This window comes from Bufo gargarizans, chromosome 6, assembly GCF_014858855.1.
Source record: "Bufo gargarizans isolate SCDJY-AF-19 chromosome 6, ASM1485885v1, whole genome shotgun sequence".
Taxonomy (NCBI): Eukaryota; Metazoa; Chordata; class Amphibia; order Anura; family Bufonidae; genus Bufo; species Bufo gargarizans.
The window spans coordinates 389,373,036-389,397,355 of record NC_058085.1 but is presented as its reverse complement, the minus strand read 5'-3'; the positions used below and the strand labels follow the sequence as shown (position 1 = coordinate 389,397,355).

Sequence of the window (24,320 nt, the reverse complement as noted above, 5' to 3'; positions counted from 1 at the left end):
TGAATATGTGCACGGACCAGAGGCCATTGTTTCTTAATAACTCGCATTCTTGTATGTGGCATCTGTCTACAATGGGCTTACCATGAGGTATGAGAATTATATGAATATTCATAAAGGAGCGGATGTCACTCATCTCAGAGAATGCCGAGTACCAGCAGAGACGGCAGACATGTGTACTGCAGAGTGACGTTCTTTTATCGCTCGTAGGTGGAAGTTTTGTTGCTCTCGTCCTTGACAGAATAAATGATGACATGATGATTAATACAGAACCCCCGCTCTGGCAACCTAAAATGGTACAGTGAGGCATAGCCCGTTTCCTGTAGATGAGGTGACAATCATGGTGATGTATGCACTGACAGAAAAAACTAGGGGCACATTTATTAAAACCGGACGGTCTTAATAAGCCCCTGCGCTGGCGGTGGACCCGCCGAAGTAATATAGAGGCGCCGGCCCCTCCATAACTTCGGCATATCCACAGACGATTTTAAATGTAACACAGCTTCCATACTGTCTTACATTTAGACCATTTTCTATGCTTAATCCAGACGTAGAAAATGATAAATGAGATGGACCTGCCAGCCCGTCCCCCTTCCCCGCTCACTTTTTTAGACCTGGCGTGAGCGGGAAAGAAGATGCACCAAGGCATGCAACAGAATCTGCGCCAGATATACGCCACAAAAGTGGCGTATATCTGGTTATAAATGACCCCCCCCCCCCCCCAAGTGTCTGGATGAGATGAATGTGAATAAAAACACACACAGTATTTTTATGTTTTGTTTTTCTGAATTACCTTACAGGAGTAATCCCATGATTGATGTAAAAAATAAGAATTAAACATCTGAACTTCCTGAAGATTTCTTCCTAACAAAGCTGGAACCAGCCCTGTGCCTGACATGGATCCAGGGATGTCCCCATTTATTGCTCCAATTGCTCTGCTAAATTTATTTCAGGGGCGTGTCCTTTTTTTGCTGCAGCTGTCTCCCTATCACAGTTCTGCAGAAGGCAGTCACAACAAGAAAGAGATGCAGCGCTCCAAGGCAAAAAAACAAACAAGCAGAAGGTTGCAGAAGAGGAATTTATTGGTGCCAACTGCCAAGCAAAGCATTTTGGGACTGCACTGATCCCTTCATCAGGTAAGAAGCACCTTCATTGTTTTTACCAGTTTCCAATATTCAAATGCATCTGTCAGCAGTTTTGTACCTATGAAACTGGCTGACCTGTTACATGTGCACTTGACAGCTGGAGACATCTGTGTTGGTCCCATGTTCATACAGTATGTGCCCGCATTGCTGAGAAGTCATAATCAACTACAAAAGGATTTTTCTGCGCAGTTCCGCCACTTACAGTCCACATGTTGATTGTGTGTCTCATCCTCATGCAGCTGTCATCTCATTGGCCTTTATACAGCTTATTTAATTTCATTTATTTATTGTTTTTATTGATTTCAACAAGAAACAACAAAACAATAAGAACAGGAGTAGGAGGGGGATGTCTATGGCAGTCCAAATAAAGCATCAAAATAAGTCGTCGTCGTCCCCAAGTGTTTTCTGGAACTTGACCAAAGCTTCATGATCGATATTATCCAATAATTAAAAATATCAGCGCAGTACTACACAGGATAATTGAGCTCTACGGCTCTAGGAGATCCACGTGATTCTGCTGCACCCCACCTTTGTGGTTATTTGAAGATTTACTGTCACGAGGATCTGATATAAAAAATAAAATAAAATAGAGGCTCAAAATGCATCTCATCAGCAGACAGCTGTTTCAGGGTGATTGCCCCTCATCAGTGCAGAGCAGAAAGTACTGGCTTAACTGGGTGAGAGGCCTAGGTCAGGATTTGGGGAATACTGTATTTTTTTTTATGGAGAGCGCCTTAAATGGCCTTGTGGCGAAACCGGCCTTGCCACTGTGTTTTGGAGGGGGCTGTTTGCCAGCCTCCTGCCCTGGGATTGTGGTCCCTTGAGTTGTTGGGTCTTGAGGCACTTGGGACGGAGCCCTCTGTCCCTGGATTGCATCCTTTGCCTTGCTTGCTTGGATGGAGCACTGCTTGACCCTCAACACGGAGCCTTGTCTCGTTATTGGGGGGATTCCATGTATGCTGTTGGAGACTGATTGCCAGGAGTGTAAGCCGATTGTATGCTTTTCCTGTTCGTCTGCCGGCAGCTATTTGCGAGGTTCCAGTTTGGAGTGCTATTTTGTATCCAGTTCGGGCGGGTGGTGTTCTGCAGTAGCTGTGCCTGTCTCTCAGAAAGGGGCATATCGCCTGAACGGATTTTAACCCCTTGTCTGCTGAAACGGTCCGTTACAGGCCTGAAGAATCTTATAGGCCAGGGATGCTCAACCTACGGCCCTCCAGTTGTTGTAAAACTACAACTCCCACCATTCCCTGCTGTACGTTGATAGCTGTAGGCTGTCCAGGCATGCTGGGAGTTGTAGTTTTTCAACAGCTGGAGGGCCGCAGGTTGGGCATCCCTGTTATGGGCCATACAAGGGTATGCAAATCACCTCTTAACAAGCTCTGCCTCGGACATTGGCTTATAGGACAGCTAGGAAATATTGTATTCCTCAAATGCCAACCTAGGCCTCTCATCTAGTTTAACCAGTACTCTCTGCTCTGCACTGATGAGGGGCAATCACCCCGAAACAGCTATTCCCCCAATCTCTATATTTTAGCACAATATGGGAGTCGTGGTACATCCAACAATAGCAAAAAGTAACATAGTTCCAACTGTACACAGTGCAATGTTGTCCCAGACAACGATGTATTGAGTTAGGCAAGGATGGGAGTTATGGCTCTCCTCTCTATCTTTCTCAAGTCTCTTACCGTAGAACCTATGGTGGCAATCGTACTCTTGTGACCTAAATGTTGACTGCAGGATACATGGTTTTAAGGATACAACTGTCCAGGTGTGAAGGGTGTCTTAACAGTGTCCCTCATTGCAATAAAGTCTTAACAGCTGTAGTAGCAGGGTACCTTACTGACTAATGCTCAGCCATGCAGATTCTAAGTTCTCCAGTTTTCCACTTCGTCTTCCTCACTCTTTCTCCATTGATCATGCAGAGATCGGTGAGTCTCTGTAGCTTTGGGCCTAAGAAGAGGGGGCACGTGGGCTTTTCTTCCTCACTCCTCAACTTGTATTGTCCATATTATGGCTGCAACACCTTCTGCAGAAGTTGGTGATTGTAAAACCGTGGCCCAAATTTACTAATCCTATAAATGGTGTAAACTTAGACCGGCGGCCTAGACCTGCACGAAATTTATCACAGGGGCTCAGGCTGGATAATACTGTATACTTTTTTTATTTTTTTTACAATGGAACTCAATGGTGACGGGTGCTGCTGTATAGATATAGAATCCGAGCAACCGCTATTATGCTTGCAATTAAATCAATTTCTTCTTTATTTCATATTAATTTCATAATCAGTAACGCGTTTCGGCACACAGCCTTTATCAATAGATACATAACAATGAATCAAACCAAACCAACTATGTAATGCGTGTCTGTAGGTAAGGGCTAATGCACACGACCATATGTATTTAGCGGTCTGCAAAAAACAGATCCCTGAAAAATACGGATGACGTCCATGTGCATTCTGTATTTTGCGGAACGGAACAGCTGGCCGCTAATAGGACAGTCCTATCCTTGTCCGTAATGCGAACAATAATGGGACATGTTCTATGTTTTTGCGGAACAGAATGCACACGGAGTAACAACCGTTTTTTTGCGGACCCGTTGAAATGAATGCTTCCGCATACGGCCCACCCAAAAAATGGCAAGGACACGGAAAGAAAATATGTTTGTGTGCATGAGCCCTAAGTCTGTATGTGAAGCTAAAGCTGCATCTTTTTATGTAAGAGGGTGTGTATGTATGTATTGTAGGGTATGTATGGCTGTGTCTATTTGCAAGGCTTTGTGTATGTGTTAGAGATGAGAGAAGTATTAAAAAAAAATTGATTTAGCTGCTTTACCGCATTTTACAAAAAAATTAGCTTTGAGACTAATTACTTCGTCACGAAGCGCATTTCTTTGTAAGTAGTGGGTGCAATTACAGCGATTGCGCCACTCCTCGTCATTGTACCTGGTTCATAGCTGATTGCGGCATCTGACAGCAATATTATAATTGAAGATCTAGCGCAAAATCTCGCGCGGCCGGCGTGGTGACGTCATATGTCACTGTGCACAGGATTTTGTGCGAGATCTTCAATCAAGATAGCGGCACCCGGCTCTTCATACTCAACCGGAGAAGGTAAGATGATTTTTTTTTCTTCTTCCTGCCCTTCAGGAAAAATCAATTCGCTACCACGAAGCACAAAGAAATTCGGCTTCACTGCGAATAAAATTTTCCCTGAAATTCAGAACAAATTCCACTTTGTGGAGTTTGATTCGCTCAACCCTAGCATGTGTGTATGCAATCAGGGGCGTAGCTGTAGGGGAAGCGGCTGCTTTGGAGCCCCCACCCAGGAGGAAGACTAAAAGATTTTATTGTCAGGGCCCCCTTAACAGTATCATACAGTGACATTATATACAGAGACACTGTAGGAAACAGACGGAGCGGATTCCGGGGGCCTCGTCTGAGATGACGATCTTGATTAGCCACGGGAGTGAGGGGGTTGCAAAAAAGTTGCTCGGAAGTTGGGGGGCCCAGTCATTTCTAGTTACGCCGCTGTATGTAATGGTGTGTGTCTGTGGGTATGACTGCATTCAGATGGCCCTATTACAGATACCTTTGGCATATTGCATATGTAATATCGATGCTAATATACAGCACGATAGCCAGGCCGGTACTGTGTGCGAGTGTCTGGGAGCCATGATTGTAAAACAGGAATCGGCAACCTGTGAAACGGCAACTCCCAGCATGCCCCATTCACATCCATTGGAGACCTGCTGAGAACAGACCATTGTGCATGCTGACGTCATAGTTTCACCACAGCTGGAGCGTCGGAGGTTGTGGATCCCTGTTATAGGAAAAAATAATAATCCTTTCTTCAAGACAGAGTGCAAACAGTTAACCAGACGCTGTTCTTCAACCTCTCCCATTGGTCTGGGTGTGACGACCTCTGTTCACTTTCACTTTCAGGATTACAGGAAGACCCAGCACGGTAAAACCTTCTAATACTTCTATGTCAACTAAAATAACTTTCGGGGAATTTATCGCACCTTGTGCTCCCAATATTCTGGATTCAAAAAGTCACAGAAATAGTGTTGTGTCCCTTTACGGGCTTTTTTTATCTGTGCTCACATTTACTAACATGTAGCAATTATTATTATGGTTGGGTGAAGCCAGATTTATCAACTGAGACTTTTTCAGTCTCAGTTCACAAAAATGCTCTTAAAGGGAACCTGTCACCGGGATTTTGGGTATAGAGCTGAGGACATGGGTTGCTAGATGGGGACTGGGTATTGCGGATGTGCTAGCGGCCATCTAGCAACCCATGTCCTCAGCTCTATACCCAAAATCCAGATGACAGGTTCCCTTTAATCCTTCTCCAGTATTGGGGTGGCATTGAAAGTGGAGGAACATCTCAAGACAAAGGTGTTCGACTTAAAAGGGTTGTGTAAGAATACGTTTTTTGGGGGCAAACCCCCTACTTTGCAGGACCTGTAAAGGGAAGTTTTCAACGAAGGAGCTCAGGGGAGCATCGCACATAGGGTGGCCAGACACCTAAGTGATCATGCACATGACTGTATGTATTTTGCGGTCTGCAAAACACGGATCTGCCAAAAAACGGATGACAGCCGTGTGACATCCATGTCACATCTGTTTTTTTGCGGATTCATTGTAACAATGCCGTTCCTTGTCTGCAAAACTTTTTTTGTGTGGAACGGACATACAGAAATGAAATTTACACAGAGTCACTTCCGTTTTTTGGGGGGACCCATTAAAGTAAATGGTTCTGCATATGGGCTGCAAAAAAAAAAAACGGAACGGACACGAAAAGAAAATACGGTCGTGTTCATGAGCCCTAAATATCATCAGACATTCCATGTAAAGCCTCATTCACACGTCAGTGTTCGGTCAGTGATTTCCATCAGTGATTTCGAGCCCAAACCAGGTGCGGCTCCAAACACAGAACAGATGTAGATCTTTCCATTATATACCTTATCTCTACTTAGGCTCCAATCCCAGTTTTGGCTCATAATTAGGGTTGAGTAAAGTGCACTTCGCATAATATATCCGAAGTCGCTTCAGTCAAAACTTCGTTTGAATGCTGTACGGAGATCAGTCTCCTAACAGCATTCAAATGTATGGGCTCCGTCGAGGTGAAATTCGTTATCTCCGAAGTCTTGTGAGACTTCTGTTTTTTCAACTTAAAAACAATTTTCAAACTAGGATCCGAAGTCGAAGTGGTACCCGAGTGCCGAAGCTGACTTCGGATCCCAGTTTCAAAATGGTTTTCATGTTAAAGAATCAAAATCTGAAGTTATTAAACAAAGCTCTCAGTCGTAACTTGCAGCTAAACCCTATAAACCACCAACCACAATAATCTGGAGACACCAAGTGTCAATCACTTAAAAATTCTAGATTACAAATCTTTGTGTCATGGGATCGATTAAATAAGAAGTACGTCGACTATGGGGTAATACTGTATGCTTTGAGACCACTAAAATCTACCACTTTGCTTGGACAGGAATTTTGTGTTAAAATTTGAAGAAATCTTTAAGCCGAGGAGAAGTAAACCATGGAGAAAAAGTGTTCAAGAGTCATCACCGATGGTCAGTAATGTCACCAGGGTCACACCAATATTTAAGGTTGAGTATAGGCCATCAATATAAAAATCCTGGACAACCCCTTTAAGGGGTAAAAAATATATTAAGACATAAAAATTTGATACCCCCCACAGAGCAGGGCTTCTTTCTGAGCTTTGATCTTGTCCTCAAATTACTCACCTCTTCCGTTTCCATCTGTAAGAATCATGGTTGCCGTCGTGAGTCCAAAAAATTGTCATTGACCCGTTAATATTTTCTACTGCAGATGACGTTCAGAAGTTCCGCAAGCAACTGTCTCAGTATAAAGAGTCCAGCCTGAGGATTCTGTATAGCTACTTCTGGAATGACCTGAAACACATAATGGAGATTTTGGACACTCATGACCTCCTGAGAGAGCTCACGTCCCGAAATGTCCGCATAGAGAGGGTAAGAAAAAAGTCTTCCATGTGGTAAAGAGATGGTTAAATTTTTTTTACTAATGACCAAGTAATACACTGAAACCTCTATGAGATGACCACCCAAAATTACATTGAAAAATGGCCTTCAAAGTGGTGGTGAATATGGCCTGTATGCATGAGTCAAGATGGAACTGAACATCAGTGTATATGAAGAGGTGAGGTGACACTGTATATGTCTAATCAGCCAGAGCTTCATAAGTTGCACTGCATATAGGCAACAGAGTCATCTTGTACCAACCATATCGGAATAACCTGGCCCTACACAGATCATTCATCTCTGAAGCCCTCCTGTCTTCTTTGAGATAGGATCTGACTGCCATGAACAGTGGCTTATATCCTATGTATGATCTGTCTCAGATGAAGGTGACCATTTACTCCTGATCACAAAACTTGATGGGAACCACCTTCCCAGAAACTGGGAGGTGGAGACCTTTCCCAGTGAGGCATTTTAGGCAAATGCGCCTTTGCCCTCCCTAAAACTGTTGTATGTGATGGAACAGACAATGTTGAGGAACTGAGACTTTAAATTTGCTGTTCTTCTTTTTTAGGATTACCTTTTAATGAAGAAAGATTTAGGAGCCCCTACATTTTCTGAATGTCTCATACAAGATATTAAGGACTTGAGACGAAAAGCTATACTAGCATTGTGGGAAAGCCTCTTTGTCCTACAGAATAAGTACCAACACCCTAACCTGATTGGACTATTGGCTGAATTTAGCCAAGCTGGTAGCGGTAATGATATGTTACTATTGATATGGAAAACTGTGTACACTTCTGCCCCAATTGTCGCCACCACTAGAGGGCTCTGTTGGGTATTGCACTACACATATAGGTGATATAGGCTCGGACAGGTCTCCACAACAGTATTATAGGAAGATTATGTACCACTTACAGTAGTATGAACTAGGGTACATAACCCAATGAACATGAGATGTACTAATGCATAATCTACAGTAAAGTGCTACTTCTTTTCTTGCAAAACGCCCCTTATGTTGGACACCCTGATATTATTATCATTAGGATATCACTCCAGTACACTACAATTCCTTAGAGGGTATGCCTACCTTCACAACCAACATAAAAAAAAATATATATATATATATATATATATATATATATATATTTAGCAAATAATCTGTATTAAAGGGTAACTGTCATATTTTTTTTTATTATTTTCTAGTTTATTAGAGCTAGACACGTATACCTGAGTCTGTCAATGATTGTCAAAAGATCTGTAATTACCTTATAATAGCAGCTTTCATTAATGTCCTCTGTCCCTTTCCACTGCTCCCTTAAAAGACTGTTACTAGGCCTCATCTGTCTCCCAACTAAATGTAAACAGAAGACGGAGGGGCGGTCCTTCACACTGCATGCCTGCATTAGGCTTCAGAGTGAGGAGGCGTGTCTCTCAGTAATCCAATCTGATTGGCTGGCAGGGAGCTGCTGGCTACAGCAAGTGTGTATGGGAAGTGAGGGAAAGCAGTTTTGGCCTCAGAGAACTGGCAGAAGAGATATCTTGAGAAGGTCCTCATATTGTAATTGTTTAAACAGCCGTAACTAAGGAAAAAACTCAAGGAAAACAGTGGTATGCAAAGAAACTAAAGATTGGTTTATGCATAATGCTGCTGCAGCAGTAACATATGCTAAAATAGATTTTTTGATGAAAACATGACAGTTATCCTTTAAAGAATATCCTACTTCTATGCAGCTCTGTATGTTTCCATGATAACAGACTACAAGCTAGCCTGTTTGTAGTCTGATCCTTAGGAAGAAGAAGGGAGCAGATGGAAGGGAGTATGACAGCAGGATCCATCTATGCTGGTTATGGTTGTAGTCTGTAACCATGGACGGACATAGAGCTGCATAGGGAGTGTAAACAGTGTATTCCTTTTTTATGTCAGATGCATTGGAGCAATAAAAAAAAAAAAATGCTTGAGAAGTCATACATACGTCTTGAAGGAATTGTCCATCGTTTTCCCAGCAGCTCGTTGAACCCATTGAAAAAAAAATCCTATTGACTGATCTGCACATGCCCCGTTCCGGCCGCCGGGCTTCCAATCTTGACCTGTAAACCTCTGGTTGGGTGGAATCACGGGCCAATAACTGACCTCAGCGGTGACGTGTCCACGAGCAGCAAGTCACTGGTGCACCACGTGCAGATTGGAAACACGTCACCACTGAAACCAGTCATTGGCTGCAACGGCGGCGCACTTGTCCCCGTCTGTCTGGAAGTTTACAGGTCAGGACTGGAATATTGCTGAACAGAGCCAGGGAGCTGTAACGGAGTGGCAGGTAGCAGGTGAGTATGATTTTTTTTTCAACTGGTCCAACAGGTAAAATATACCCAAAAGCCTCACAACCCCTTTAAACCTTTTGAAAAGATATGATGCTAACACTAATCCTCATTTCTCTGGAAAACTGGTCATATATGGATTCCAGTTCAGACTGGGACTGTTGGCTAAAATGTCAGGATACTGGTTACCAGTATGTTTTTTTTTTTTTTTCCCATTGTAGAAGATACATTAGTGTCACTGATTAATCTGGATGAAGAGGGACACGACTTACATGAATTAAAAGGTAAATGATACAAACAATGTGATTCAGGTGATTTATGAACTTTCTGAACTAGCTTAAGGCCTCTTTCACACGGGCGAGGTTTCCGCGCGGGTGCAATGCGTGAGGTGAACGCATTGCACCCGCACTGAATCCGGACCCATTCATTTCTATGGGGCTGTGCACATGAGCGGTGATTTTCACACATCACTTGGGCTTAGGTGAAAATCGCAGCATGCTATGTATTGTGCGTTTTTTACGCAACGCAGGCCCCATAGAAGTGAATGGGGCTGCGTGAAAATCACAAGCAAGTGCAGATGCGGTGCCATTTTCACGCACGGTTGCTAGGAGATGATCGGCATCGGGACCCGATCATTATTATTTTCCCTTATAACATGGTTATAAGGGAAAATAATAGCATTCTTAAAACATTATTATTATTAAGAATTAAATCTATGGTGATAGATCATGTGATGAACCATGTGATGAGCGCAGTGACGTCACCACAGGTCCTTTTCCTCCTGGTCATCAAAAAAGAAGACAAATGACAAGCCGGGCTGCGCAAACAAGTGGATGAGGTGAGTTAAATTATAAAAAAAAAAAATTTAACCCCTCCATCCCTATTTTACTAAGCATTCTGTATTAAGAATGCTATTATTTTCCCTTATAACATGGTTATAGACAGGTTATAACCCAAACCCGAACTTCTGTGAAAAAGTCCGGGTTCGGGTACCAAACATGCCGATTTTTTTCACGCGCGTGCAAAACGCATTAAAATGCTTTGCACTCGCATGGAAAAATTGTGCATTTTCCCGCGACGCACCCGCATCTTATCCGGCCCTCACACGCGACGCCCGTGTGAAAGAGGCCTAAAGAAGTTATGGGGCAGAGTGAAAAAAAAGCCAAGGCCAAGCAAGGACCACCCTCTATATGGACCATATGCCGTAATAGGAAATATGGAAGGGCGTTGTCGGGATGAGACAGTTTAGAGTTGTGCTCCATAAGTGCAGGAGAGACTTCAACCTTGTCTTTCCTACCTTGCTGGGTTAATAGATTGCTCTCTAGATTCCTATTGACTTGAATCTCTTCATCCAGGGCGGGGGACAAGATCTTTCAAAATGTGTGATGTAAATATTCTAAAAGTGAGGCAAATCCAATAATTAATTTTGGCATTAATAGTTACTGATAAGGTCATGATAAGGTCCCCATACACATGCACGCTTGACACATTACAAGTGTATTAGATGTGCATCTAATGTGTATGGTGACCTCCCAATTCTACCCCAAGGGCTGATGTCGGGGGAGATAAGGATCAGGCATATTGTATTCAATTGCCTGATCTTTTTGTAAGTAGGAAGATAAGTCGCTGCCAACAGGTATTTCCCCGCTCCCATTCACAACTTATGCAAGCTTGCCCGAGCATGCATATGTATCATTGGTTAAGGAAGCATTTGGTTGACAGCTGTCTTATGTGGATGGCCAGCTTAAAGAGGTTCTCCGGATAGGTCATTAAAGGGGTTCTGCAGTTTGTTTAAACTGATGATCTATCGGGACCCGCACCGATCAGCTGTTTGAGAAGGCAGCGGTGCTCCAGCAGCGCCGCGGCCTTCTCAATGTTTACCGCAAGCCCAGTGACATCACAACTAGTATCAACTGGCCTGGGCGGGGCTAAGCTCTGTTCACTTGAATGAATGGCAGGGGCTATATTCGAATTTGCGATATTTCACTAATATTTGGGAAAATATTCGTCATATTCGAGATTATATTCTTGATTGCGAAAAATCGGCAATGTAATATTCGCATAATGCGCGCAAATTACAGGCGTGGCTCATTTTTGCTACATTTTCCATGCTGCTGGAAGTTTCCTGAGACTGGAGAAAATGGTTGGCACGGCAGAACATTACAATAGCTTTATATGCAGATAGAGCGCTCCAGTATATTCGGGATTGCTCAAATCGGCACTAATGATGCGAATATTTTGGCGCAATACGTGAAACTTCACATTTTAGCAGGTCTGCATGTATGTCTGGACAGCAGACTCTATCACACTACCTAACACACTGCACTGCAACAGCTACACTATATCAGGATATAACCTACACTGACTATCTGTATTTTATATATAAGCTATCTATCTATCTATCTAATGTAGTGTGGAAAGCAGAGAGCACAGCAATGACGCTGCTCTCTCTCTCTCAGAACTTTAAAAAAACTGTAGAAAATGGCTAAGCTCAAAGACATTGCAGCCTTCTCATTGGCTCACAAGCAAGAAGGGAGGTTACTGATGAAAATAAATCTAGAATATTCGAAATTACTAATCTATATCACTATATTGTAAACATTCACGAATTCTCGAAGTGACGATATTTGCGATTTGAATATTCGCGATTTGAATATTCGCGCCCAACACTAATGTAAGGCAGCTATCCTATAAGTCAGGGGTGGGCAACCTGCGGCACTCCAGCTGTTGTGAAACTACAATTCCCAGAATGCTTCATTTATTTCTAGGAGAGTTCTGAGAAGAGCAGAGCAAGTATGCATGCTGGGAGTTGTAGTTTCACAACAGCTGGAGTGCCACAGGTTGCCCACCCCTGCTATAAGTCAATGTTTAACCCTTTAAATAGGCCTTGAGACATGACTCAGATATTAAATAAGCCAGCATCTCATCTGCAGACAGCTGTTACGGGGTGATTGCCCCTCATCAGTGCAGAGCAGAGAGTAACTGGCTTAACTGGGTGAGAGGCCCTTTCTGGCCACTTTAACGCATGTAGTAGATGGTGATGGTGAAATGGCGCTTTCACATTTTTGTATTCTGTGTTTGTTGCCAAGATGCTTTTATTATATTGTCCGTGTCAATCAAGTTCAACTTCATTTGCATATCTTGATGTATCTCAGTTTAGGCAAAATGTGGTATTTCATATTTCAGTTGTATTCTCAAACCATTTTTCATAGAAACCCATGAATGTCACAAGAAACATCTTCTGGAAATGACCAAAGAATTAGAGGAGCACAATGCCCCAGGAGTTGAGCAACCAAGACAAAGCAATAATATTTATTCTTGCTATTTGGATCTCATTGTTGTTTCCTCCCAGCAGTTCAGGAAACGTTCTCAACAGGAGATAACAGAAACTGGAGGGAGACTCGAGCATTATTTGGTAGAGACACATACCAATTTGGAACGTATCTCTCCCAACAGGTTGTTTCGCTGGTGCCACCATTCTGATTGTATACCGCATGCAGTCATGGTGAGTGGCGTACCAGGAGTTGGGAAGACCACGCTAATGCAAAAGTTTGTCTATGACTGGGTGACTAAGAAACATTATCAAAGATTTTCTTTTGTTTTCTTCTTTAAATTCCGGGAGCTAAATAGATATGGTGAGGACAAGGTCAGCTTGGATAAGTTGATCTCTGAACATTATCCTTATCTATGGACTCAACTTGATATCATCTTACAGGATCCAAAAAAACTGCTTTTCATCTTTGATGGTCTAGATGAAAGTATACACAACATTGATTTTGGTTTACCAAATCTATGTTGTAACCCCAGAGAGCAGGTCAACCTGGGTGTAATTGTGGTTAGCTTGGTGAGACAAGGTCTTCTCAAAGGGTCTTCAATACTGCTAACCGGTCGGCCAACCCAACTGGCTTCTATTGACACTTGTGTTTTCCAAAGGGTTTCTGAGATCATGGGATTCCTTCCGAAAGAAAGGGAGATGTACTTTGAATGTTTTTTTAAAAATGACAAATTGTCCACCAGGGCTTTTCAATATGTAAGAGAGAACGACGCATTGTACACGTTCTGTTACATCCCATCGTACTGCTGGATCATCTGCAAAGTGTTATCCATGTGTTTTGAGGCCCCACCACAAAATAATCAGATTTCATTCCTACCAAAAACAGCGACTCAGCTGTTTTTGTCATACGTTGCCAACACTCTCATCAATCATTGTACGGGCAATGAATGTCCCGTGGAGCTCATCAAATCCATTGGGAAGATGGCACAATATGGAATAAAAAATCACATTCTTACCTTTGATCTTAAAGATTTGGAATCATTTGAAGTGGACATTAAATCAAAGTCATTATCCAGTTTTGTGATAGAAAATAATAGTCACTCTACGACCTACTCCTTCCTCCATCTCACCATTCAAGAGTTCTTCTCGGCTTTAATTCACTACTTGGATTCAGAGATAGACATGAAGTCGACACTAGATCGAGACAGATCATTCAAGGATGGTCCCAGTGAAATGTTCATCCGATTTCTCTGTGGCTTGTCTGACAAAACGAATAGTTCTCCTCTCTCTTCTTTATCTCTAAGTATTAAAACTTCCACTTCCAAGCAGGTCACTAGCTGGCTCAGCCAAGAAATTGCATCAAAATGGACAGAAGCAGATCCTCGTGAGAAAATGAATATGCTGACATGTCTTTTTGAGTCCAGACATACAAGTCTTGTTCAGGATACGATAGGACCGCACTCACATGGTCTAGATTTTTCAGATTTCCACCTTACGCCTATGGATTGCACCGTATTAGCTTTTATCCTTGAATCCTGTGGAGAAATCGAATACCTTAATCTAGACAGATGTTTCATTCAAAGCGAAGGCTTGGAGAGACTAGCTGCAATTCTACACACAGTTCGAGAACTCCGGTAGGACATCAAATTTTGATTCATTTAATGACATTTCTAAAATTACTTTGTGCTAAAAATTGATGAGCAACTCTCAAGTTTTGGGTCCAACGAGCCGTACACAAGTATTTGACAAGAGTAAGAATGAGCGGAGGTCATTCTCATGAGCGCACAGAATTTACTCAGGTCATTCTCATGTTGTAGTCAGGAGCTGTGGGGGGCACTTTTATAAGAAACCCAAACATACTACAGGTAATAAAGTTCTCTAGGTAGCAAGAAAGGATAGTCCACAAACACTGGTTCAAACTGTACTAAATCAATGCTCAGGTCCATTCACAGTCTAGGCACAGCATCTTAAAGTGGATGGAGGGTCTTGTTTCTTTAACAGTTTCTCATTTCCCACACAGCAGGCCACACAATGCTCAGTTTGTGCTCCGGTGATCCTTGTCAGTACTGACTCAGCTTCCCAGCAGCCAACTGGGTTACATGCCAATTTCTTCACACACCTTCTACTGCTGGCCTCGCCAAACGTCACCAACACTTGGCGGGAAAAGGGGTCTTATGCTAACCTGTTGGTCTCCATCCAGATGACTCACACTCTCTAATAAATAGCATGCTCCTCTGGCGAGCAAGGCAGCAACTACATCCCCACTGACAACCTGGGCTGTACTAACCCCTACTGGACCATGCTTGTGCCCTTCTCTCCCCCTCACTGTTACATAGCCAACCTTTAGCAACAATACAAAGGAACATAACCCAGCACAGCAGACAATCTCTTCGAGACCCTCATGCTATCATGCTGCTCAGTCAGGACAGGACGTTTCCCAGTTCTCACGCTCTGATTGCATTATTGCAATATCTAATTCAGACACCAACCACAGGAGAACCAATACACTTCCAACTACTTGATGTGCATTCTCGAATAACATAGTACATGAATGTGAGCACAATAAATGGATCCTTTACCTTCTGGATTGCATGCTGCATTTACCTTTTATATTGCACATTTTGTTTGCAGGTATATTTTACTAGACTTTGTTGGTTTTCTATTGCTTTGGTTTAGGCTTTCGAACAACGACCTGAAAGACAGTGATATGCCTTTTATCAGCAGGGTCTTAACTCATGAAGCCTGCAGGGTACAAATACTAAGGTAAGAACCAAAATTCTCAGAAGTATTTACAGATCATCCCCTATTGCACAGATATCCCTCCATCTACTGTCTTGTTTCCTGGAGGCGGCATGGAAGTATCATGGATCTCGGGTAGATACATAACACACAACTTCTATGTTCTTTCCACAGCTTTAAGGATAATTCCTTAAATTCATGTTCTGAATTGGCATGTGTATTAAATATGAATCAAAGTCTCGTAGAACTGGATCTCTCCAGGAACAATTTGGCCTGTCCAGATTTCTCTCACTTGATGGCAGCTCTCTCATCTAAAACCTGCACCATATCACGTTTGCTGTGAGTAGTTATATTAAGTCTTTATATACTGTGAGGTTGTTTTATCCTTTTAAATTACATGCATCTTAGTTTCCAGAAAAGAGGGAAGCCAACTTTAGAGTAATTGTCTCCAACCAGTGGTTCTGGAGCCACATATGACTTACAATCCCTAACTTTGTGGCGCTGGTCATAATACAACACCCACACAGATAAGTGACTCTCACCCCTGAATAAAGCCAATTTGGATGGTATAATACCAGTATGTCAAGTTTCACAATACCTGCAAATACTTTTAATGCCAGGATTTCATAGCTCTCCTACATTTGGTTTTATTTAATATGGCTCCAGACCACTGCCCAAACATGTATGTGGCTCACAAGGTGCCAAAAGGTTGTAGGCACATAAATAGGTAGCCCTGGGTATCCAAGATGATGAAAGAGACCTTTCACAGTGAAGAGAAAAGTAGAAGCATCCTTGGTGGTCTTGGGCATAAACAGGGTTAAGAAAACCTTCCAGTCTGTGGTAGTACAAGGGGTAACACGTCCATCCCTGGTGGTGAAGTGGATAATGAACTGGTTTGTCATCCGTTTTGTGCAGCTGCCAGTATCAGGAACCACATAGTGGACGGAAACCTCAGTCCACTGTGTAGTTTCTGGTGCTGGAGTACCCCAGCATGGCCACTACTAACTTGTATGACTACAGATTCTCATCTTCAAAGCCCTAGGGTGGTGAAGGGTCAGTGCTTCTTCTTGACAACTTTGAACCTTTATGTTTCTCTCAGTCTTCAACAGATTAAACTGACAGATGAATACTCTCCATTTCTGATCTCACTGAGTCAAAACCCAAACCTTAACCATCTAGATCTGAGCTATAATTTCCTAACCGACGCCAGTGCTGAAGATATCCAACGTCTTATATTGTGTTCACAAAACCTGACAAAAATTAGGTAAGTCCATCCAGGGGAAGTCACAAGGCACTCATCTGTACAGCCTGTTTCTTAGAATTCACGGGCCATGGCTACTTCACCTGCTTCCTGACTGACACCTTGGAGGTCAATTAGTTCGTTTGATTGCAGAATCGGTATAGTTATCATAGCGTATTGCTTGGACGCTATTAACCAGCCATACTAATGAGACAACTGTTGTCGGAATGCTCGCTAATCTGATGGCCATCTTACCTGATCCTCCAATATATAGGTATTTTCAGCTTGGCTGAGCATGCGTATGTAATAAATGGGGAGAGGAGAGAAGCTGCTGCTAGCCACCTTGGAGAACCTCCTAAGTCCTTCTCACCATGTCAAGCCTTAAAGTGGTTCTCCATTTTGCATCAACATCTTGTAAAATACACCTTTAAAGAAGAACTCCTGCAAAAAACTGTATTCTCTGACCTGCTAGAAAGGTACATGATGTAATCTGTAGTGAATGTAATTTCCTTACCAGTGGTTGTATTTGTGAGTTATAACCTCCCTTATGCTTCTCAGCTGTGTCATGTGACCAGCAATCAGACTCCCTAACTGACACAGCATCTTATGTGTGGACAGGAAGTGGGAGCCTCAGTGTCCGTCTCATAGGAATGAATAGAGAAGTAACTGACTTCCTGTCCTGTCAGTTGGGCATCAGAGAGTTGGTCATATGACACAGATAAGGATCAGAAGGGAGGTTATAAATCACAAATACAGTCACTGATGAGAAGATTACATTCACTACAGATGATATAATGTACCTTTCTAGCACGTCAGAGAATAAAAAGTTTTGCGGGAATACTTCTTTAAGAAAGTAGCCATAATTTTGTAACGTATTTCTTTTACCTTTAGGGCTCATTCAGACGAACGTAAGGACTTTGTGCCCTCCTGGTGCTGATGCGGATCCATTGACTTGAATGGTTCCGCAATCCGCAAGATACAGCAAAAGTTAGGACGTGTCCTATCTTTTACGGTGTTGAGGGACGGACCTAAAAGCCCACGAAAGTGCTTCCATGGGCTTCCGATGTGTGGCTCCGATTTGCAAAAGATAGGACATATCCTATCTTTCGCTATATCTTGCAGATCCCGGACCCATTCAAGTGCCCATATATTGCAGACCGGCGGTAATGTCAATGGGGCCTTATTGCTCCTATCTTCCATGCTGGGCTGTGGTCACACGACCATCTCCATGCAGCTCTTTCTTATTTACTGTGATGTCATGTCTGCGGGCGGGGTAATGATAGGGGAGTGTCTATGGAACTAGCTGGGTAGGAGGAGCTATAAACTAACTGGGTGTTGTTAGGGGCGGAGCTGTAGCTGTGGCAGAGGAAGGAGAAGTGCATCATGGGTTTGGTTGTTCAAAAAAGAAAAAAAGTAGCAGCACTTATGAATCTATAGCAAAAAGTCTCTATGGTGATGGTGCCCGCTGTGTTGGATACCAGTCTGTAGTATCCCCAAATCATCCAGAATAAATCAAAAATAAAACTGCAGCACTCGCCGGTCTTCAATTCATGCTGTTTATTCACCAAAAATTGCGACGTTTCGAGCGCTCGTTCTTTCTCAAACAAACAAATGTGTGTGTATACACGAATACATATACCATCCTAAATGGTCACATGATCACCATGCAAATGGTCACATGCTCAATGTGATCAATCCAAAAATGGGGGGCGTGACCCTCAGTTTATGAGGGGAACACTGCCACTAATTAGGTGTACACCCACTTAATCAGTAGAAACGTCATCCCACTCCCGTGGGGAAACGCTTACCATATCTTGAACGTTCATACTGGACTGAAATCCAGGATCAGGTATAAATCAATTGACTGACCACCCCTCCTCAAGACAGTCCAACCAGTATAGCCCTTTAAAGAGCAGTCTCAGCAACAATGTAGGTAATGATTGATCATGGATTTGCATAGTGATCATGTGACCGATTTGCATGATGATCATGTGACCAGTTTGCATAGTGGTCATGTGGCCGATTTGCATAATGATCATGAGACCATTTAGGATAGTATATGTATTCATGTATACACACACATTTGACCGGCCTGCTGCAGTTTTATTTTTGATTTATCATGGGTTTGGTTGGCTACAGCAACAGGAAGTGCTACCTACAGGGTGGAAACAAACCAGAGAGATTGGTTTCAAAGGTGAAAACGAGTCAGGAAAGTCCGAATTGAAAAAAAAAAAAAGCACAGGGAAGATGTACATGGCATAAGCAACTACATGAGCATATGTGTCAAAAACCATAGGAATCCCAGAGAACCCCCTTTAAAGGAGTTGTTCATTTTTATTTTTTCAATTTCCACTCCAAAAAGCCGTACTCGCCTGCTCCCCGATTTTTTGTTACGGTCTCAGGCTGCCTTCACTGTTTTTCCAGTCCCCATTTGTAAACTTACAGACAGATGGGATGACGTGCACCACTGCAGCCAACAACTGTGACATGTCCCCGAATGGCACATGACCAGCAGTGACATGCCGCTTGGGGACACATTGTTGGCTGCTGGTGACGCACATGACCCCATCTGTCCAGAAGTTTAAAGAGAGGATCAGAAGAGCAGTGAAAAGAGCTAGGGAGCCGGATGGAATATGGAAAACCCCCTTTAAGAGATGGTAGGCAGAACTATAGGCATAACTAAGGTTTTGAGTTTGTCCTGTTATTATTAAGAACGGAAATTGTTTGAATATTTTTCTTTTTTTTTGCAGCATTCAGTTAAATGATTTTACCGAGAAAAGAGAGAGAAATTTAAAAGAACTTGAATCAGTTAAGCCTGGTCTATCTATCGCTGTAACCAACAAGGAGGCATCCGATAATGTGAATGGGGCTACTAAAAGACATTCTTAAAGGTGGTTGTCCAGGATTACAAAAACATAGCTTCTTTCTTCTCAAAAACAGCCCCACCTCTGGGAATGATTTGTGCCTGATATTGCAGCTCAGCTCATTGAAGTGGATGAGGCTGAGCTGCAATAATTCACACAAACTGTGGACAGAGAAGGCGATGTCTCCAGAAAAAAAAAAACATCAGCAATTGCAATGTAACATCGATAACCCCTTTAAAAACCCGGACTAGGATGGGCCTTCAGGACACAGCCCCATTTTTCAAAACTGACATTCATCACTTTGTTTGACAAATGCATCTACTTATCCTACTAATTGATTCCTAATAGTTTTTTCGTGAGATATTGTAATTTATGGTAGTGGTAAATTTTGGGAAAATTAGCAGTTGCCCGCCACAATACCAAGTGGAATAACAGTACTATCACAGGACCCGCAGCAATAAACTATTGAAGTGAATGGGAGATGAACCACTACACTTTCAATGGAGCTGTTGTTCTTGCAGTGATGAGGTTTGGGGTGACCCCAATGGGGCTGGTGGCCCAGTGTCTATGGCCCAGTCATCCGGCTGGCTTCCCATTCAAAGACTGGAGGCCCAGGGTCTGTGGCAGAGTATCAGCATCTTCTTCTGTTCACTAATGAAATCTTGCAGAGTCTCTCCTACTAAGCACTGGTCCCTATCTTCAGTTTACTAGGGGCTCTGACTGCTCTCATATATACTTGCTAGCTGCACTAGAACCTTCTAGTGGGAGAGGCGGAGTGGAGAAGCACAGCCTAAACAGATACAATGTTAATTTTCAATGGGGCCGGAATGTGCTGTCCGCATCCACATTTGCGGATCCGCACTTTCGTTACGCAAAAAAATAGAACATGTCCTATTCTAGTCCGCAATTGCCGGCGATGTGCAGTCCGCAATATGCGGAACGCACATTGCCGGTGTCCGTGTTTTGCGGATCCTCAAAACACATACGGACGTGTGAATGGACCCTTAGTGTAGCGCTCCAGAGTGGTGTTACCACTCCTGCGCCCTGCTACTATCTCTAATGGGCTAACCTGAATGTCATCTTATGTATTTATTCCAGGTCCTCCACACTGTGGATTTCTAGTGTTATGTAACTGTTTACTACATGTACTGTGCCTGGTTCATCAGCAGGTGGCAGCAAACACGGCAGAGCTGTATGTAGATAGAATGGAACTTACCATTCAATTCTAACCCCCCTCTGGAGAGAAGTGGGCGAGACCTACTTCCTGCAGGAAGGGTGGGGACCAGTTAGCTTCAGTCTAGTTCACCCCCAGCTAAGGGAAGGATGTGCAGGGGCATGTCTCTGCTAGACGTGCCCACGCCAGCCAGAGCACCTTAAAGTTTGAAGCCTCAGGAACCAGGAGGAAAGTTCCCTGGCATAACCTAGAGTCAGATTACAGAGAGAAAGTGCAACATCAAGAAGAAAGCAAAGATTATATTTAAGCTTGTCAGTACCGCAGGGTCAAAGAGAAAGCGAGTAGAATTGAGTTTGCCTGCCAGTTATATGCTAAAGCCTGCTGGAACCAAGATAAAGCCTGTAAACCGTTTTGGAGAACGTTTATGCAAAGTAAAGCTGCCATTGAACTTCATCTCAAGGTCTGGACTCCAGTTATTGTTTTAACCCTCAATTGTTCCCCCTATTTATTGCTTCGAAGCCAAAGCCTGGGGTCCAGCGGTATCCAGGTAGGAGCACCGTGACACACATAAAGAGACATTTTAGGCTGCACTATACCACTCAGCATTTCCTACACCTGGGATGCGCGATATAGAGGGCCCTGGGGCGCGGCCACCTGTTGCATAAGTGCACACAGCAGCATAAATCACAGTGCAAGTTAACCCTTCAAAGTGCAATAAAGTGCATCCAAAGTATTGCCCAGGGTACTACACCTGTTCTATTCACAGTACTAATTCCAGCGCCCGAGGCTGCAGGGAGCAGCTGATTGTGAGGGGTGCAAGGTGTTGGACCGTCACCCATTGTATATTAATGACCTATCCTGAAGCTAGGCCATCAATTTCAGGAGCCTAGAAAACCAATTTATCCCCTTGATTGGACTGCACTGGGTTATTTTACATTTTAGCACATTGATCTATTGTAGTATGATGGTAGTTTTATGTTTTATTATTCTAGTTATATGTTGTGATTATTTTGACATCAAAGTAGAGGTGAAATTTAAAAATGTCACTTGGCACATTTAGCGCGCTCTAGTTCTCTGCTGTATCAGGTTTAAGAAAAAACATTTGTTGGTGTAATTGTTAAATTAGGGATATTTCAAAATGTAAGAAGATTTTGTTTGTTTTTTTAATATATTTTTATTGAGCATTTCAATAAATTGAACCATACAATCTTGGAGATCCATTGCATTATATGGTACATACAAAGACTTTGCATATATAACAAACTATAATCCCAAACATTCCCCACAAACTGGTTATCTTAGGACATTCCCAGATACAATGGTACATATTGGCTCTAGGTAGTGAGCATTTAGGACAAACTATTTGTCTCCCAGCATTTGAAGGGATTTTGCTGCTTTTTGTATCAAAGCCATGAATTGCTTTATGTATGAATTTGAAGTGAGTTTCTCTCCATATTTCACTAAAGGTAGCTTTTTGCACATTTTTCCAATCCCTTAAGATCTCTTTTGAACTTATCTGAGAGTTTAGGTGTATATCCCATTTATAAGGGATATTAGTCTATAAGAAGAAGCCAACAAAGTATCTTTACCTGGTTTTGGTAATACTTTTATATGTGCGGTGCGTGCAAGATCTGAAATTTTTCTACCTGACAAGTATTCATTGAACATGGATGTCAATAGGGGTGAAATGTTGTCCCTAAGTATTTTATAAAATTCTCCCGTAAAGCCGTCAGGACGCGGGGCTTTATTTGCTATTAGATTTCCAATAGCTTCTGTGACTTCTTCTAATAAGATTGGGGCATTTAAAGTGACCAGATCTGTATGCTTTAACTTGGGCATTGGTGTATGTAAAAGCCACTGCCTCGCTTCGTCCGGGTGACCCATTTGTCCTGTATAAAGATCAGAGTAAAAATCTCTCAATATTTCATTAATTTTTGAAGGTGATGTGTGCGGATTTCCTCTGTCATCTTTTATGGCCAATATTGGGGAGGTATGGAAAGGTCCCCCTGCTAATCATGCCAGTAACTTCCCCGCTTTGTTCCCATATTTAAAGGGAACCTGTCACCTCTAAAACACATTTTAACCGACATCATTACCTTACAGTAGCCCCCAGTGTGTTCCTAATCATGTTTTTCATTCCTCCACTGGTTGTTGTATACTTTATAAAAAACGCTGTTTTAATCTGTGTTTTCGCTATCCTCAGAGTCAGCTTGAAGTCAAGGGGGCAGCGGCCTCCTTGCTTCAAGTCAAGCTAAGCCCGCCCCCTACCCATCCTCCCTTCACTGTGATTGACATCCTGCTGTGAGGCTGGGATCGTTTAAGTCTCGTGCATGCGCAGTGCACTCCTTGTCACTGCGCGATCCCGTCTCTGGCTCCCGCACTCAGCCTGGCGCTTTTCTCTCTCTGCGCAGGTGTCGGGCTTTTCAATCGTGCTTGCACGCCCGGCGCATGCGCAGAGAAAGGAATGCGGCCGGCTGAGTGCGGGAGCCGGGATCGCGCAGTGACAAGGAGCGCACTTGCTCCACTCTGCTGGATGACAGTGTAGGTGCTCCTCCTGCTGCTGTAAGAAGTGTCTACGTTTATTTTTGTTGTTGCCCATGTCTGGTGGGGGCCCATTCCTGGGAACACATTGCTACCGCAAACAAAGAACCTGCTGCTGTCTGTTCCTGCTGAGTGAGGCCAAGCTATGTGTAGGCCTTAGACTCAACCATTAACATGTACCTGCTGTCTGTCCTGATCATGTTAAGTTATGTGTAGGCCTTATACTCCACCGTTACCTTTATCTGCTGCTGTCTGTCCTGATTTTGATGAGTTATGTGTCGGCCTTGTTGTACAGCATTACCATTTCCCTGCTGCTGTCTGTTCTGTTCCTGCTTATTTATGCCCAAATATGTGTACGACTGACACTACAGCGTTACCATTTTCAAGCTGCTGCTGTCTGTCCTTATATTACTGAGTTAGGCCCAGCTATGTGTATGCAGTATACTACAGCGTTACCATTTCCCTGCTGCTGTCTGTTCTGTTCCTGCTGAGTTAGGGCCAGCTATGTGTATGCCTTATACTACAGCGTTACCATTTCCCTGCTGCTGTCTGTTCTGTTCTTGCTGATTTACGCCCAAATATGTGTACACCTGACACTACAGAGTTACCATTTTCAAGCTGCTGCTGTCTATCCTTGTCAAGCTGCATTGTCAAGCTGCTGCTGAAACTCTACAGTGCAAAGAAGAAGCCATTTCTAAGCAAGATCCACAAGCTCAGGCGTTTTCACTGGGCCAGGGATCATTTAAAATGGAGTGTGGCAAAATGGAAGACTGTTCTGTGGTCAGACGAGTCACAATTCGAAGTTCTTTTTGGAAATCTGGGACGCCATGTCATCCGGACCAAAGAGGACAAGGACAACCCAAGTTGTTATCAACGCTCAGTTCAGAAGCCTGCATCTCTGATGGTATGGGGTTGCATGAGTGCGTGTGGCATGGGCAGCTTGCATGTCTGGAAAGGCACCATCAATGCAGAAAAATATATTCAGGTTCTAGAACAACATCTGCTCCCATCCAGACGTCATCTC

General features: G+C 43.1%; 1 protein-coding gene across 2 annotated transcripts; it reads left to right on the top strand.

The window, feature by feature from the left end:
* Positions 1–1,017: 1,017 nt before the first annotated feature.
* LOC122940764 (NACHT, LRR and PYD domains-containing protein 12-like) lies at positions 1,018–20,314 on the top strand. Of its 2 annotated transcripts, none has more exons than XM_044297505.1 (10): positions 1,018–1,133; positions 6,635–6,719; positions 6,979–7,139; positions 7,720–7,903; positions 9,686–9,748; positions 12,677–14,372; positions 15,415–15,501; positions 15,652–15,816; positions 16,577–16,741; positions 19,468–20,314. In XM_044297505.1, exons 2-10 carry the CDS (start codon positions 6,686–6,688, stop codon positions 19,604–19,606), a joined length of 2,694 nt encoding a protein of 897 aa, XP_044153440.1. In that variant the 5' UTR covers positions 1,018–1,133; positions 6,635–6,685; the 3' UTR covers positions 19,607–20,314. The 2 variants fall into 2 exon arrangements, with proteins under 2 accessions (XP_044153440.1, XP_044153439.1); XM_044297504.1 differs by lacking the exon at positions 1,018–1,133 and adding an exon at positions 5,058–5,104.
* Positions 20,315–24,320: the final 4,006 nt, after the last annotated feature.